The sequence below is a fragment of the Bos grunniens genome, chromosome 2 (genome assembly GCF_055505025.1).
Source record: "Bos grunniens cultivar Pamir isolate PY7600 chromosome 2, Bosgru_T2T1.0, whole genome shotgun sequence".
Taxonomy (NCBI): Eukaryota; Metazoa; Chordata; class Mammalia; order Artiodactyla; family Bovidae; genus Bos; species Bos grunniens.
Window position 1 is genome coordinate 118,710,220 of NC_141166.1, and position 17,310 is coordinate 118,727,529.

At 36.6% G+C, this 17,310-nt stretch overlaps 1 protein-coding gene across 50 annotated transcripts in view; it reads right to left on the reverse strand.

Moving 5' to 3' along the window:
* The window catches only part of TTN (titin), a 276,437-nt gene that overhangs the window by 137,517 nt on the left and 121,610 nt on the right, over positions 1–17,310 (reverse strand). For 31 of the 50 annotated variants that reach the window (XM_086360782.1, XM_086360507.1, XM_086360661.1 and 28 more), the window contains 30 exons: positions 17,099–17,179; positions 16,843–16,911; positions 16,530–16,613; positions 16,288–16,371; positions 15,644–15,727; positions 15,338–15,421; positions 14,517–14,597; positions 13,999–14,214; positions 13,004–13,081; positions 12,725–12,799; positions 12,425–12,517; positions 11,592–11,669; positions 11,236–11,394; positions 10,943–11,026; positions 10,492–10,569; positions 9,884–9,988; positions 9,544–9,627; positions 9,019–9,102; positions 8,456–8,824; positions 8,042–8,125; positions 6,889–6,963; positions 6,644–6,727; positions 6,044–6,118; positions 5,311–5,403; positions 4,381–4,458; positions 3,343–3,411; positions 3,085–3,189; positions 2,651–2,944; positions 1,263–1,343; positions 411–488 (listed from right to left, as the gene is read on the reverse strand). In XM_086360782.1, coding sequence (XP_086216908.1) covers positions 411–488; positions 1,263–1,343; positions 2,651–2,944; positions 3,085–3,189; positions 3,343–3,411; positions 4,381–4,458; positions 5,311–5,403; positions 6,044–6,118; positions 6,644–6,727; positions 6,889–6,963; positions 8,042–8,125; positions 8,456–8,824; positions 9,019–9,102; positions 9,544–9,627; positions 9,884–9,988; positions 10,492–10,569; positions 10,943–11,026; positions 11,236–11,394; positions 11,592–11,669; positions 12,425–12,517; positions 12,725–12,799; positions 13,004–13,081; positions 13,999–14,214; positions 14,517–14,597; positions 15,338–15,421; positions 15,644–15,727; positions 16,288–16,371; positions 16,530–16,613; positions 16,843–16,911; positions 17,099–17,179 — 3,186 coding nt within the window. The remainder of the gene's footprint in view (positions 1–410; positions 489–1,262; positions 1,344–2,650; positions 2,945–3,084; positions 3,190–3,342; positions 3,412–4,380; positions 4,459–5,310; positions 5,404–6,043; positions 6,119–6,643; positions 6,728–6,888; positions 6,964–8,041; positions 8,126–8,455; positions 8,825–9,018; positions 9,103–9,543; positions 9,628–9,883; positions 9,989–10,491; positions 10,570–10,942; positions 11,027–11,235; positions 11,395–11,591; positions 11,670–12,424; positions 12,518–12,724; positions 12,800–13,003; positions 13,082–13,998; positions 14,215–14,516; positions 14,598–15,337; positions 15,422–15,643; positions 15,728–16,287; positions 16,372–16,529; positions 16,614–16,842; positions 16,912–17,098; positions 17,180–17,310) is intronic. The other 19 variants (XM_086360734.1, XM_086360613.1, XM_086360745.1 and 16 more) reach the window with 12 other exon arrangements.

Consider the following 17,310-nt stretch of genomic DNA (forward strand, 5'->3'; position numbering starts at 1 on the left):
GTGCATCTCTCTGGATTGCCTTGTTGATGAATCCTTGATTTGCCATATTAGAAAGACTTCGCCCTTTGAATATAGCATCATTTTCTATCGTCATTCGGAACATGTTTGTTTCTAAAGCTACTTGACAATAGCTTCCAACATGAATTATTTTTGAAAAAGAGGTTGAGGGGTCAACATTTAAATACTGCTTAAGAAGAGGTTCAGTACAGATAATAACAACATTTAGGATTAGGTCTGTGTTCCCTGAAGGCTGTTGCAAAAGGTAGGATTATGTTGTGGGACATAAATTGAAATTTACATCGTTCAGCCATTTTGTGGTGTTGAGGGGAGAATGAGCTTTCTCATTCTTCATTGCAATAAGTGAATAAAAGGGAGTTTTGTGTTAGTGGTGAATCAGCAAAGGCAGATACCTTTAGCTGGTGCAACTTTGGGCTCTTCAGGAACATGTACTTTTTCTTCTACCACGATTTTCTTGGGTACTTCAGGTACTTTAAAGATATAGCAATAATTTACTTTTGAACATTCATAAAGATTTTTAACAAGCAGAGCACACGAGAAATGTAAACACAGAACAGAACACAGCCACAATATAAAATACAGACATCGCTTTATCAGGTACATTACAGTAATTAATATGAGTTGAATTTTGATAACACAAACAATAACAAAAAAATCCAAGGGAATTTCTCATGTAAGAGTCATAAGAACTTGATAAGAAAAATGAGTAAGACATCTTCTCTGCTTTTTTCGCCTGTTTTGTTGGAATAATTGGCATTTTCAGTGATAACATTCTTAAATGCTTCAGAGACTTTAAAGATATAAGTATATATTATTTATTAAATACTGTTTCTTATTTATGTTGTGAAATTCAAGAAGTTTAAAAACCTGAACAAAGCAAGGACATCAAACACAAAGTCATGATATATTTATATCTAGTGGGTCATTAAAATTAATAATCAACATAAAGACAGGGATTTATCAATAAGCATATTAGTGAATATAAAATCAAAGAGCACCAAAGGAGGAAAACTGGGTTCACTATTTGGTTAGTAGTGATATTCATTTTGGGTATTCTTAACAGTGACTATTTTTTGATAGAACTTTCTTTAACCCCTCACCTGCTTTAAAGATATTAGTTTGTTTTAGACATTCCAAAAACACAAAACACAGAAGAAAAACATCAAGGAGAATGCAAACTTGTAAAGCTGCCAAGCTGCTACTGCATGTAAAATTAGGTAAGTAATTTTTCACCAATAAAATACCTTTAGCTGGTGGCTCTTTTCGAGGAACAACTTTAGTGGGTGGTTTTTTTGGAGGGATGACTTTCTCAGATATCTCAGGCCCTTTAAAGATATTAGTGTTTCGGTTTAGAACCAACTTCTGAAGTGTAATTGTGCTCAATGACCAAAGTTAGTACAATGAGGGCTCGTAAGATGCTTTCTCTATTTATATTTTAAAAATTTACATCAGACCTACTTCCAAAAAAGACTTGATTTTGCTAACTTTCATCTAGATTGTAAATTTACTATGTATACTAAGCACATACACATTCCTTCCTATTGAAAGTGAAAGTTGCTCAGCTGTGTCCGACTCTTGATGACCCCAACGACTATACAGTTCATGGAATTCTCCAGGCCAGAATACTGGAGTGGGTAGCCGCTCCTTTCTCCAGGGGATCTTCCCAACCCAGGGACCAAACCCAGGTCTCCCGCATTGGTAGGAGTCCCGCATTTACCAGCTGAATCACAAGGGAAGCCCCTCCTTCCTATTATACACATATGATTAACTTGTTCAAAAACTGGAGTGGTCTTGTAGAGGAAATATTTGTAAGTTTATTCTCAGAATATACTAGAATGCAGGTGCTGCTACCACACTTCATTTCCTTTCTTAATGTTGTTTCTCTTGAAAACATCATAAAATGGTGGAAGCTTTGGATATGTAATTATCCGTGTGTGAATAGCTGGTTGAATTGCTAACAAAGCAACAGCTGTTTTGCCTCGACTATAAGTTCCTCAGTGCACTGAGGAGTTTCTTTTTATTCAACTGATAACACTGGCTAGTTATTTTGGAACCTGTAAGGCAATGGCACCCCACTCCAGTACTCTTGCCTGGCAAATCCCATGGACGGAGGAGCCTGGTAGGCTGCAGTCCATGGGGTCGCTAGGAGTCGGACACGACTGAGTGACTTCACTTTCACTTTTCACTTTTATGCACTGGAGAAGGAAATGGCAACCCACTCCAGTGTTCTTGCCTGGAGAATCCCAGGGACGGGGGAGCCTGGTGAGCTACCGTCTATGGGGTTGCACAGAGTTGGACACGACTGAAGCAACTTAGCAGCAGCAGCAACAATCATGTAATATTCTTACTTGGAATTTAAAAAGAATCCACAAATTCATACAGTGAATTTTCTTATCTCTTCAGGAAAGTAGATATCAGATATTAGTATCTAATTGCCTAAAACTATACTCTGGTTAATCTTTACTCTGTGTCAATCATTGTTATCAAGTAAACTCATACTTCAAGTATTTCATGATTTTGTCAAGGAAAATAAGTGAATTTCTAATGTCCAAACTGAACATGACATTTACTTTTTCAAAAAAGAAGTTAGGGCAACATATAACAATTTGAATATCTGCACAATTCTCTATACCTTTCGGTGGAGCTTTGGGTTTTTCATACAGTTCCTCTTCTTCAGCCTCTAAAACTTCTATTACCCTACGGACTTCTTCAGCTCTGTGTACTTCTTCTTCGGCTCTATACTTTTCTACTTTGAGGAATTCTTCTACCTCGTGGAACTCTTCTTCTTCAAAATACTCTTCAACCTCATGGAACTCTTCTTCAAGAGCTTCTTCTTGTGCTTCTACTATTTCTAATTCTGTTCTTTCTTCTACTACTTCCTCTTTGTGGAAAGCCACAGATACTTTTTCTTCAAGGACAGCTCTCCCTGAAAAAGCATCTATTTTAAGAGGCTCATTTTTTTAAGCACAGGAAAAATGAAGATGTAAATTCAAAATATAAAGAGAAACAACTGAGAAAAGCTTTCATGCAACGATACAAGGACATCAAAGATCTGCCCCAAAGTACCTTTAGCTGGGGGAACAACTTCTTTTTTAGGCACAGGGACTTTCTTTTCTGGGATTTTCTTTTCTGGGACTTTCTTTTCTGGGACTTTCTTTGGTACTTCGGGCACTTTAAAGACATAGTTTTAATATTTAAGACTGTGAAGAACAAGCTTTCATAAGCAAAAGACATCAAGTACAATCAAGACACGTTGACATAAAACATAAAACTCTTAATGAAAAGAGATTATAAGAAAGTTGAGGTTAAAAAGAAAAGATGTACCTTTAGCTGGAGGGGCCTCTTTTTTCTGAACAGGAACTGGTGGTTTTTCCTCAGGAACTTTCTTCGGCACTTTAAAGATATTAGGCATTTACAGTTAGCTGATAATACTCAATGATAAACATGAAATAAAAACATCAGAATTGGCATCAATATTACAACAATCAAAGTTTAAGAAGTCACTCTGTACTGTAAACTTGGACACCAAATTTAGAGGCAATAAAGATGTCTTCACTCATTTGTGCTATTCATACCTTAGAAGAAGGCATGTCCACAAGAAACCTGTGCCATCTTTTTGTTTTTAATAGCAGGGATTATCAATATTGAGCCTGATTCTACTATTTTTAATTTCATGAAGGCTTTTTTTAAGTGATTATCCTCATGAAGTACTTAAGCCTCAATACAGGTGTCACATTCTGCTGGGCACTATCACGTCTGCTGAGGCTCTCTACTGTGATAGAGACAGCATAACCTAAACAATTAGGAGGCTACTGAACCATCAGCCTAATTAGGAGGCAAAGAGAAATAGTTGCTTTGTAATAACCTTGAATACTCTGGTCAGATATCACAAAAGGAACACTAGGCTCTTTAAAATAATTATTATCTAAGTATTAGAATAGATATCCCCCCCCAAAAAAAACAGCAGATATAATTATTGTAATAATTATATGAGAACATTCTACTTATATAATTAATAAAATCTAGGAATGGAATGTTGAGAATAAAGATCCACTGTAATGTATATAAGTATTGAGAGATGTACTATTAACATTAAAATTCCCAGCTATTTAAAATAAGAATGTTCTGGAATAATTCACACACACACACACACATACATACATACAAATAATAATTCATTAACATTGCAAAATGCTAAAACAATCGAATGAATTATATTTTTACAGGTTCTTAATTAATTTCATAAGCTCTCTATTTAAATGACTCTAAGAAAGCAGTGAAAGAAGATACTTTTGTTTTTTAAAAAGAAGATGGATAAGAATTTAAAGATATTATTATCTTTCGTAAAAGGATTTGTTATACCTTTAGCTGGTGGCGCCTCCACTTTTTTAGGAACAGGAGTAGGTGCTTCAGGTACTGCTTTCTTAACCACTTCGGGCACTTAAAAGATATTTTACAGACATTTTGAAAAATGACATGCAATAAACAGAACTACCATATACAAAAAAAAATCCAAACACAAAACATTGATTTATTTTACAAAAGATATTAGCAACCTACATGGTAATTACACATATGAAGTACTGACTCTAAAGGTGAGAGGAATATTACTTGGAAATCCTATAAGCAAACAAAGGTTTGCATAAACTATGCAAAGGACTGTCATAGTCTTTAGCAATGAAAGCCTAAGAATTATTCTCGAGGGCGAACACCATAGAAATAGGTTTTCCCCCACTTTCCTACTGAAGAAAAAAAACTAAGGATTGAAAACTAGGAGAAAGTATTACAATAGCAGCTGACCAGAAAAAATCAAAGTGTCAATAACATAAAATTCTCTCTCTCATTCTAATTGTACTGCAAATGCAGTGGAACAAGTTGGGCAAAGAAAAGGGACACAGAGTTTCAGGTGCTTATCATAAGTAATCTTCAATTTATCACAGATACAATGTAAGTAAAGTATGCTAATATGCTAAGTCACTTCAGTTGTGTCCAACTCTGTGCGACCCCATAGACGGCAGCCCACCAGGCTCCCCCATCCCTGGGATTCTCCAGGCAAGAACACTGGAGTGGGCTGCCATTTCCTTCTCCAACTCATGAAAGTGAAAAGTGCAAGTGAAGTCACTCAGTCGTGTCCAACTCTTAGCGACCCCATGGATTGCAGCCTACCAGGCTCCTCCGTCCATGGGATTTTCCAAGCAAGAGTACTGGAGTGGGGTGCCATTGAATATTAGGTTTAGATGACCTCTGGGAAAGATAGCGAACGAAATGTCCAATCCATAAAATCAGCTGTACCTCTAGGTGGCGCCTCTTCCTCAACCTCCTCTACGATAGGTGCTTCCTCTGGGATCTCCTCTTCTGGAATAGGCTCTTCAGGCTCCTCAAACACTTTAAAAAGATTATTATTTTGTAAATTATTTTTCTAACCCATTTGGATATTAGACTAAAATGATACATCTGAAAACTGAGGTTGTGTGATCAGCATAGGTAACTCAGCCTTCTAAACACATGTGAAAACTCATTCATCCTTGAAAAAAGCCTTACTGAGTCTTCAAAATACAGTAGGCCCTTCCTAGAATTTTACAATTCTAGGACTTCAGAAAGAATTCAATTTAAATTATTATTTTTAATGGAGGTGGATTTTTTTGAAGTCAAACATTCACTTAGGAGTCAAAGTCAGACTTTCTGTACCAGTTACTCAGGTTTAACTAAGCACTCCTCTTGGAGAAGCTAATCCCACAATTACCAACCAAGTCATGTGATGAAAAGCTTCCCATGGCAAACAGTTTCCCTTCAAAGATTTTCATTAAAGTAAAACAAACAAACAACAAACAATCACACATGTAAGAAAAGAGATTCAAATGGTTTTGTTTTGCCTATCCAATTTCTACTAGGTAAAGAATATTTTCTGGTAGAGTCCGAATATGTTTATTTTCTGGAGTGAAGTATGCATACACCTCTTGAAAATATTAGACAAAATAAGATGGTAATGCTTTTGAAAATGCTGTTTTCTTAAAAAGTCATCTACCTTCAACTGGTGGAACTTCCTCTTCTTCAGGGACAATGATTCGTTTTTCTTCCACCTTCTTAGGCACCTCAGGAACTTAAAAGATATTGATTGTTTTAGGCACTTAAAATGCAAGAACCAGGAGGAGCACATAAAGACCCAAGTTCCCCAGTTTTCAACACAAGAGAACTAATAACAGAATACACATGCACCAGATGAAACATTGACATTTCACAGCATTGTTAATGAGACAAAAATCAAAGGCTGGTGGTTCAAGATAAACACCATTCTATCTTTTACTGCTGGAGCCCCTACTTTTTAGGAAGAGCAATGGGTACTTCAGGGACTGGTTTCTTGGTTATCTCAGGCTCTTTAAAGATATATGTTTAGTATTTTTATTTTTATTTTACAAACAACATACATGGACAGATCAACATAAAATACGGAAACAGAGTAGAAGAACTGACATAGAACAAATATGGGTGCAGCAGAGTTTCAAGTGATGGCTACAGAACAGAGCACACAGAGCAAACGCTTATGTGGAACATCCATCCCTATGTGAAGAGCATCACAGTTCCACAGTGGAGGGGCGCAAACACATCCCTGTTGGGAGTGATGTACCTTTGGCAGGAGGAGGCACTGCTTTCTTAAGACCGGGTGGAGGCGCCTTCTTTTCTGGTTCAGGTTTCTTAGGCACCACGGGCACTTCAAAGATATTATTTTGTAAGTTCAGTTTCATGAACACAGAGACAATGGACACCACAATATTGTAAGTTATGTTAACCAATACTGGGAAATGGGCCATTCTGGCATTTACAGGTGAAGAAAGAAATGGCAGTGTCTAATTTGCTTGGGAAGAGCAGTACCTTTGGCAGGAGGAACCTCCTCTTTCTTGGGAATGATCACTTTCTTCTCTGGCACTTTCTTCTTAACCTCAGGCACTTTAAAGACATCATTTAATGATAAGAATTTATTGTAAAGGACAAAAAAGAGAGAACACAAGAAGTTCACACAGAGAGAGACTAACATGCAACAGTCGCTCAGGACAGGGATGTAGTGTAAGTCGGGAGCCCAAAGGTAAGGATAGAATTAGGTGTCTTAGAGGAAGGGATCAGCAACCTATTTGAATACCAGAGGATAGACGCTATCATTTCATCCACTTAAATGTCACTAGAAATTTATTAAATCATTATCTATAAAATATTTCTAAATTCTAACAATCCAATAAAGGATCAGCTTTACTGTTTTGTTGGTTATAAGACTATTTAACCTAGTGGAAAGGTCATGCTTATTTTAAGTAGTAATGTCATAAATTTTGCAGAAAATATTGAGTTTTAAGGCATAAATATATATTGTCACACACTATGCACTGATTGAATATGATAAATCTGGATACTATTTATTCAATCATAGAGTCCGTCTATATACCGTACTTTCTTTTATCCTCACAATAATATCTGAGCCCACTAGGTCTGATATTAGTTTCCTCACTTTTTAGGCTTAGATCAGTTAAAGGACTTGCTCAGGCTAACACAGCAAGATACATATTCAAGGCTAAAATCAAAACCTGCTGGGCTACCATTTATATGTATGTATCAGAAGACATACGCTATTAATCAGTGTTTTCACAAATGCATTATCTTTTATATTTTCATCTTGATGTTCTAAAGACACTTTATATAAATGATTGAAGGATGATGTTTAGGAAGATTAGTTTATCACATTTTTCAGGTGCTTTTTGCATTGATAACTTGGCCTTGTAAAATATCTATATGGAAATTATGATGTTTAATAAAATTATAGGGAATTGGGTAGAACTTTGGGGGAAATTTTAACACTTCTCTTCATCTTTGTTCCTGAATACTGCTTTATAGCCAATGAAAAGTGGATACCAGAATTCTTGAACATTTTCAGCAGTTAATGTGACTAGTTTATAAAGTTTCCTAAATCCCAGTTCTGCTATAATTTTCCTGGTGAAACTATGGATGAAGAATGTGTATGTACTTGGGGGAGGTGTACCTTTAGGCGGTGGAGGTTCCACTTTTTTAGGAGCTGGAACAGGGACTTTCTTCTCTGGTACTGGTTTCTTTGGCACTTCAGGCACTTTAAAACATTCATTTTAAAACATTAAAAAATCACATGTACAGTACTGGATATGCAACGAAAAGACACATGAGAATAGGACCACAAACAGCAAAATAACGTTCTATGCCATGGAATCTGAAAAGACACTCAGATTACTTACAAAAAACAGACACATAAGACAGACACAAAACAGTTAAGAGCACACATGTCTGGACTGTTCTCTAAGATTTAGATGGTAGGAAACACAAAGAGTATAGCATCACAGATAAAATTAGAGATGAACAACAGGATGGAAAGACAGAATTCAACACAAAAGAGGTCTGAGGACTTCAAGAAGAGCTGCTATACCTCGTGCAGGTACTGGCACTTTAGGCTTAATTTCTGGAAGAACTTCTTCTTTTTCGGGTACCACTTCTTCCTCAGGTACAAATTCTTCCTCCTCAGGAGGAACTTCCTCTTCTTCAGGAGGAACTTCCTCTTCTTCAGGAGGAACTTCCTCTTCCTCTGGGAGAACCTCCTCCTCCTCCTCCTCTAGCGGAACTTCTTCCTCGGGTGAAATTTCCTCTTCCTCTGGCAGAACTTCTTCCTCGAGGATAACTTCTTCTTCCTCATGGATAAATTCCTCTTCAACAACAATTTCTTCTTTATGTACAACTTTCTCTTCCCGGAGGAGAGCTGCAGGAATTGGAACTGGAACTGGCTCACGTTTCTTTGGCACTTTAAAGATATTTGTCAATTGGACAAGCATCACTTTTATGTACAATATTCAAAACAGTGGGACAACATGAAAAGCTAATATTCTGTAGTCAAAAAGCATCAACTGTTACCCACATAAGTCACTATAATTAGTGAGGCTGTAGAATGCCAGTTAGTTAGCCTTTTTGTTTTGGGTTTGTTAGAGATTAATGTACCTTTGGGTGGGGGAGGCTCCACTTTTTTCCGAATAGGTGTTGGCTTCTTTTCTTCTGGGAGGACCTTTTTGGGCACCTCTGGCACTTTAAAGATATTATTTTTCTTTAAGAATGTGTTCATTTATGTGTCTTAGAGCAACAGACATAAAAAAGAATCACAAAATATCTGACTTAAATATTTCTAACAAGACAGACAATTGTTTAAACCACATAATGTTATGGGAGAATTTATATATGAATATATATAAATGTTGGGCTTCCCCAGTGGCTCATGGTGAAGAATTCGCCTGCATTGCAGGAGACTTGGGTTCAATCTCTGGGTTGGGAAGATTCCATGGAGGAGGGCACAACAACCCACTCCAGTATTCTTGCCAGGAGAATCCCCATGGACAGAGGAGCCTGGCAGGCTTCAGTCTATGGGGTCGCAGAGAGTCAGACATACCTAAAGTGACTGAGCATGCATATGTAAATGTAAGGGTTTTTTTTTCCCCCATGGACTTTAGTTTACATGGTGAAGTGATGTACCTTTTGCTGGTGGAGCCTCTACTTTCTTAGGAGCAGGAACCGGCACCTTCTTCTCAGGCACAGGTTTCTTAGGCACTTCTGGCACTTTAAGAAATAATTAGAGAAACAGTTTATCCAACCTAGAACTTTGAATCCAAGCATAGTCTCAAAAAGATTATGACAAGGTCATAAGAGTATGACCACATTGTTTCAGGAAGCATTTTACTTTTAAAATAAAATCTTTTCTTTTCCATGAAGGAATACTAAAGCATTGCATCTCCAAGTAACACAGAGTTTAATTATTTACTCATGTGCAAATTTTAAGTGTAAAAAATGTTTATGAAATTGTAAGTTCATGTACCTTTGGCAGGTGGAGCTTCCACCTTTTGGGGAACTGGTACTGGCACTTTCTCCTCTGGTACTGGCACTTTCTCCTCTGGTACAGGTTTCTTGGGTACTTCAGGAACTTTAAAGACATAAAATTGGGTTAGTGTCACATTTTTCACCCATAGGTAAGAATTTAGCAATTTCAGGCCTATTGAAGTATCATAGATATTTGAACAATTTCACTTGAAGATTGAAAATAATAATAGCCACAAAACAAAGGCCTGGAAATGCACAAAAATTAAGATAAAGAACACTGAATAAACGCAGACTGCTATTAAAGACAACACACAATGTCTGGTAAATGATGATTTTTGCCCATCTTCATATTACAATAAAAATTTATTTTATTCTAAGAACTTGACACTAAAGAGGAGGAGTCAAACATCAATCACCAGTATGCTTTGATGGTAAAATTCAGAGATGAATACACAATAAACTGCTCCAGTTACCAGCTGGGAGGTCTTTGTCTTGGCATTAATACTGTTAATATCATTATGGGGTAAGAACAGATGTGGCTCACCAAGTGATACTACATGGGTAAATTATTACATTATTCCACTAATGTGTTACAAAGAGATGTACCTTTAGCTGGTGGAGCCTTCTCTTTCTTAGGAACAGGCACAGGAACCTTCTCCTCAGGCTTCTTAGGAATCTCAGGCACTTTAAAGATATTGTTTATTGATAAGTTCTTGCTACCAGTAACAACATATCCACGCAAAGGACAGGAAACAAACAACAGGACAGTTTCAAACAACAGATATGTAACAACTCAAAAGTTTTGAACTCAGAAGATGGCTATTTAGATGCAGATTAAACTGGTAAAGAATCCGCCTGCAATGCGGGAGACTAGGGTTCGATTCCTGGGTTAGGAAGATCCCCTGGAGAAAGGAACAGCAACCCACTCCAGTATTCTTGCCTGGAGAATTCCATGGACAGAGGAGCCTGGTGGGCTACAGGCCACTGGGTTGCAAAGAGTTGAACATGACCAAGCAACTAAGTTTTTTATACACTCATGATATGAGTGGTGGTGTACCTTTTGCTGGTGGGGCTTCCTTCTTTTTGGGAACAGGAACAGGTTTCTTTTCTTCTGGGACAGGTTTCTTGGGTACCTCAGGCACTTTAAAGATATTATGAAGAATTTTGGAAATGTTGCAGAAAAAGATATAAAATGTGAAAAGCAACTGCAGAAATCATGCTTCAGCCCCTATAAGTGTCTTTTCCTAGTAACAAGCAGAATTGGTCATTGGTGCTAATATACCCCAGAATTTAACCAAACTGGACCCTAAAGATGTTGCTGCTTATCCCTTGGTAGGAGATGTAATCTACCTTTGACTGGTACCACTTCTTCTTCGGTTATGATTTCCTCTTCTTCATGAATGTACTCTTCTTCTTCTTCTTCTTCTTCATAATATTCCTCCTCATGGGTTACAACTTCCTCTTCAAAGGCAATCTCTTCTGGTTCTTCTTTTTTAGGTACTTCAGGCACTTTAAAGACATTATTTTTAGGTTGGATATTTTTCCAATTACTTGATAAAATGAAGATACATTAGGAACATGGCCATTTATAATAGAAGAAGGAATAGGCTTCATCTTTCCCACAGAAGAACTTTACACATAGAACTGAACATGAATTTCATGCCAAAAAAGACAAACGACACATTAAGAAGAGTACATATAGGTACCTCTAACAGGTGCTGCTACTTCTTTTTTAGGAACAGGTACTTTTTCTTCTGTGACAACCCTCTTGGGCTTCATGGGCACTTGAAACAGTAAGTATAAGGACATTTTATTTTCAGAAACAGGTCACCCAATTAATGCTTGCTCTATTGTACTTTAAGGACATAAAATGATTTTGCTAGTGTTTCTCCTATAGTAGATATATAGTAGTATATATATTGTTCAACTAAAGACACTGTATATTTTCCATGGAACAGATTCTGAACCTCACTGGAATAAAAACATACAAAAGTATTCAAGGAGGTCTGGGGAAACCCCAAGATTGTGAAGTAGTGCTTAGTGTCTGATATCTCTTCTTGTATGAAACATCCTTTACTGAAAAGCTAAATTTACTTCTGGGTAAGTATACTGTCTGAAATTGCAGAGGAGCTACTTAGTAAAAAGCAGGGGAAAATGGTTAGATACTGGGTTAACTCTTTCTTCAATCTTCAAAATGACTTTAGGGTCAACAAACAGATTTTAAACGGTGGTGTATATTGTTATATCATTACATCAATTTAGATAAGTCAGGAATGTGCCAAATGGTCACTGATTTTAAATCCAAACAGCTGTCTGTTAGGACAGCCATTGCATAAGGAGTTACGGATATATTCTGCGATAACTTTTCCTTTTAAGATAACATTATCTTTTTATTCTGTATTTATAGATTTTTCTATCCAATATCCATCTAACAATTAATATAAAAGATACAAAACAGTGAGGGAAAAAAGCAAAACATAGCTGCTTAAGTTTTAAGAGAGACATTATAAAAGGCCACAATTGAGGAAGGAAATTATACCTTTAGCAGCGGGTTCAGTCACCTGCTCTTTTTCACGTTTGATAACTGAAATTTGTATTTTTTCCTCAACAACTTTCTTTGCTTCTTCACGTGCTTTAAAGATATTAATTATTAAAGACCATTAAAACCAACCCACATGAATATCATGTAAATAAAAATTTACGAAACATGGAGAAAGGTAAGAATCAGCACCAAACAATACATTCAGTAAAAACAAAGAACATCAGACAAGGTAGTAAGACACGTTTATAGGATGTAAGTGACAAAGATGTTTCTGGTAGTCATCATGCTGCCATGTACCTTTGGGAGGTGGAGGTTTGAGTTTCTTAGGAATGGGCACTGGCACTTTCTCTTCAGGGATCACTTTCTTTGGCACTTTAAAATATCAACATTAACAGATTTAAAAACCTGATCCAGACTTCTTAAGAGCAGTAAGAAAAACAATGAAGAAATACGACATACAACATAGGAATCCCACACACACACGGTTGGCACACTGCTACTTCAACATGGATTTGTAGCTGGACAGACATGTGAGAACCACAGGTCTCACCACTAATAATGTTTTTCTCACTCTACCTTTAGCTGGTGGGGCCTTTGGTTTTGTGGGAACTGGTTCTTCCTGGATAGGCTTTACTGGGACGGGCTTCTCGGGTTCTTTAAAAAATATATACAGGGTATTTAATGTTAGACATTTTTATGTTAGGACATAAAAAAATGATAGTTCTTCAATGGACACAAAGGATTAAAATAATATATCTTATCTACAGCATAGCCATAGCCTTGAGAGGTGAGTAAGAATTAGAGGTTCAAGTAGAATAAGGTATAAAAGACTTAAACAAGCTTTTGTTGCTATTTCCTCCTTGCTAATTTACCTCAGCTAGGTAACTGTGACTCTTTTACATATTATCATTTCACTTGAGGTAGACAACATCATGGTTAAACTCCTCTCCATATAATATTTGTTTTTAATTCTATTTGTAAAACTACATAGAACATTCTCAAAGTGAGGCTATGAAACACCAAAAATTGAATAAATGAAATAATATTGATGCATTCTGAAATCCAATAGAATCTTATTCCTACAAATTTGACCTGCACAATGATAAAACACAATTGCTTGTGTTGGACTTTCCTGTCTTTATTTTTGAAGGAATCTTTGTTATGCTTAATGAGGGGAGCTCCAAGGGTAGGATGTTTTCTCAATAGGCTATCCTGTTTGTTAATAACAAGCTTCAGGATGAAAGAAGTTCAGAAAGTTTTGGTCATGTATTGGAATGATCAAGGGCACTTGCAGGCAGACTTAGCCTTTTGGAGAAAGAAATTTAGTTTCATTTTTTGATATTTGTAAAAGCAAAAAGGAGAGGGGAAACAGATTATGCCCAGAACCAAACTCTAACAGTAACTTTACAGTTTATAGAGAATTTTGTTTTCCTAAAAGTTATCCAAGAAAGAAAATTCTGAGTTTCCCAGACAAAACAAAGCTCTTTTCAAATTTCTTTGGGTATTCAAAATTTTATCCTGACCTAATGTCATTTGCATATATTTAATGTGGTGTAGAGTTCTGCTCATACCTGTGACATACTCCTCATGTTCTTTATACTCTTCATAATGTTCGAATTCACGTTCCTCATACTCTTCATACTGATCATATTCTTCTGTTGGTTCATACTCCTCAAATTCTTTATAGTCATATTCTTCATATTCCTCATATTCTTCTTCCCGTTCTACTGAAACAGCTTCTTCCTCTTTGGTGTAAGCCCATTCTTTCTCTGCTGTTACAGTAACTTCTGGAACAATATTGACAACAGTAGCTTCAATTGTACTTGAAGCCCACAGGGACCATGGTGACAGTGTGCTGTGATTTCATGTCCTGGTAATGGTCTCATGCACTAGTTATAGGAGACCTTGACTGTCCTTCGCTGGCCAAGGTATTACAGAGTGTACAGTTGCTATTTACAAATTCAAATGTTAGATTCCCTGCCTTTAGTCAACGATAAGCCAGAAGGATGAGACTCAAATTAGAAACTAACAGGCAAAGAGCTGTATAGGTTCGTGTTTCATTTTATTATTTAGTCAAAGCACAATATACCTTTAGCAGCCGGAGGTTCTCGTTTTGCAACTTCAATGGATACCTTTTCTTCTTTAACAGCTCTTTTCCTGAGTTCAGTCACTTTAAAAAGAGTAATTATTGAAAGTGAATTGCAAGATTCAAAATAATGTGTGTTAAGAGAACCTGTGTGTGCACAAATCCAATGACAAAGATAACCATAACCATGTTCCTTGCTTAAATGTTTAAGTGGTAAGAAAGCTCAATGGCCTCAGAAATAAACATGGTCTAACATATATATAAATGCTTTTTTCTAAGCTACTTAATACTTAAAAGACATTGAATAACTTTAGGAAGATCAAGTAGTAATTATAAGAGAACTAAAAAAGATAACTGACAGCATAAACAATGACTATCAAACAACCATTACACAGAAACTTATGTTACGTGAATAGTTTCTTCATTTTAATTGAGGTATTTCCATAACTTCTACCACCACAATGTAGAAGATTGAGGATTTTAAAATTTTTAAATTTCATCCAAGGTTGCCACACAAAACAAGCATTTCAGCAAAGGAAATCAGTATATAGACAAAAAAAAAACATTAAAAGACAAGTACATTTTAAGGGAAAGTATCTACATGTTTGGGTGAGGTTTCATTTTTTGTTTTTGTTTTTTTGAGAAGAGAGAGATTTCAGTACATTTTCTGGATTCAGAAATGTTTAGTTTTGAGATGATATGGAGTAGCATATGTATATTAATTACTTTGTAATACATAAATTATTTTGTCTAGGGATCTCAATTCCACTAGATGAGTTTCAATACTTATAAGCTTATTTTGATTTTTGGAAAAGTTGGTGTACCTTTTGCTGGTGGCTCCTCCTCTTTTCTAGGCTTGAGTTTTGGAAATTTCTCTTCTGGAACAGCTCTCTTGGGTTCCTCAGGCACTTTAAAGAAAGATTTCACTTTAAAGAATTGTTTTCCTCATTCAAATCACAAAATGGTAGTTGTGTAACAGCAACTCAAACATAAAAGACTTGACATTTTCATGATTTCAAACAGAAAACAATGATAACAATGACAACAAAAAACCAACACCCATAACTAGTGTATTTGGTAAAGAGAAGAGGGTAAGCAGAACATTCTGGGTATCAAAAGGCCCCATGTACCTTTTGGTCTTGGAGGCTCCACTTTTTTAGTAACAGCAACATGAACTTTTTCTTCCTGGGTAATTTGCATGTGCCTCTCAGTCACTTGAAAGATAATTTTAGGATTATGGAGTTGATTACTTTAAGTGGAATTTTTAAAAGTGTATTAAGTATATTCAGTTCAGTCGCTCAGTCACGTCTGACTCTTTGCGACCCCATGGACTACAGGCCTCCCTGTCCCATCACCAACTCCCAGAGTTTACTCAAACTCATGTCCATTCATTCAGTCAGTGATGCCATCCAACCATCTCATCCTCTGTCGTCCCCTTCTCCTCCCGCCTTCAATCTTTCCCAGCATCAGGGTCTTTTCAAATGCATCAGTTCTTCGCATCAGGTGGCCAAAGTATTGGAGTTTCAGCTTCAGCATAACTTATATTAAGTATATTTGCCAGAGGCTTATGTGATTTTAGAATACAATTTTACAAGGTACACACAAATAAGCTTCACAACAAGTGAGTAATAATCCACCAAAGACAAGGCAATAATACATCACTGCGGCCAACATACACCAATAACCTCCATATAGAAGGAGAGACTGAAGGACAGCCGTGAGAGGACGAAAGACAGGACATGTCTCCAGTTGCCGTGCTGGGGGCTTCGTTTACCTTTGGTGGGAGGAGGTTCTTCTATCTTAGCCACTTTGGGAGGAGCCCTTTTTTCAGGAACTGGTTTCTTTGGTTCTTCTGGCACTTAAAAGACATTGCACGACACGGTCAGACACAAAAGTGTGAAAAACACTAAACACAGGCACACTTATTTCTTGTTAATGTCATAAAAATTTGAAGAATGTATCAGTTTAAGATTGAAACACAGGCATTACTTAAGAATAAAGGAAAACCCAATATACCTTTGGTGGGTGGCACCTTTTCCTTTTTGGGAACTGCAGCAGGAATTTTCTTTTCTGGCACAATTTTCTTCGGTGCTTCAGGAACTTTAGAAATATGAGGTTTAAGAATATTAGTCTGCATTGCAGAAGAAGTGCCATTCTTTTGGGGCAAAGAGCTCACTTTATGAAAGATCAAACATTTACACAAACATTAATGACTACAGTCAGTTAAAATGTTTACACATAAGTTGGCAAAACTGAGGCAGTTACTCAAACTAAAAGCATTATAGCTATGAAGACAAACGGGTCCCATTTCTCAGAGACAGAATTGTACCTTTAGCTGGTGGAGGCTCCTCTACTTTAGCAGGAATTTTCGGTTTGGGTATGATTTTCTTCTCAGGCACTTGAAAAGATTATAAAATATATTTGTAGAAATGTCCAGATTTATTTTTAATAAAAATTTAAGGAATTTTTAAATTAAACATATTTACTGATGTTTGCAATACAGGCAATGAATTAACTGTAAGAGAACATTTAGAATGGGACAAGCCCAACACACAGGGCTAGAGCTAATCTAAGAGCTGGTCTACCTTCGGCGGGTTCAGCTTCCACTTCCTCAGAAATAAAGTGCTCCTCTTCTTCTACAAGGTATTCCTCAGGCTCCTCCATCACTTTAAAGATACCAATTTTAAAGAAGATAAGCCTGTCGTGTTTTTCATGTTCAAATTTAGCTGTACTTTATTAAGTCAAAGAATAAGTAAATAGTGAAAGTTTAACACTTGCCAAATCCCTGGGTGTTCTC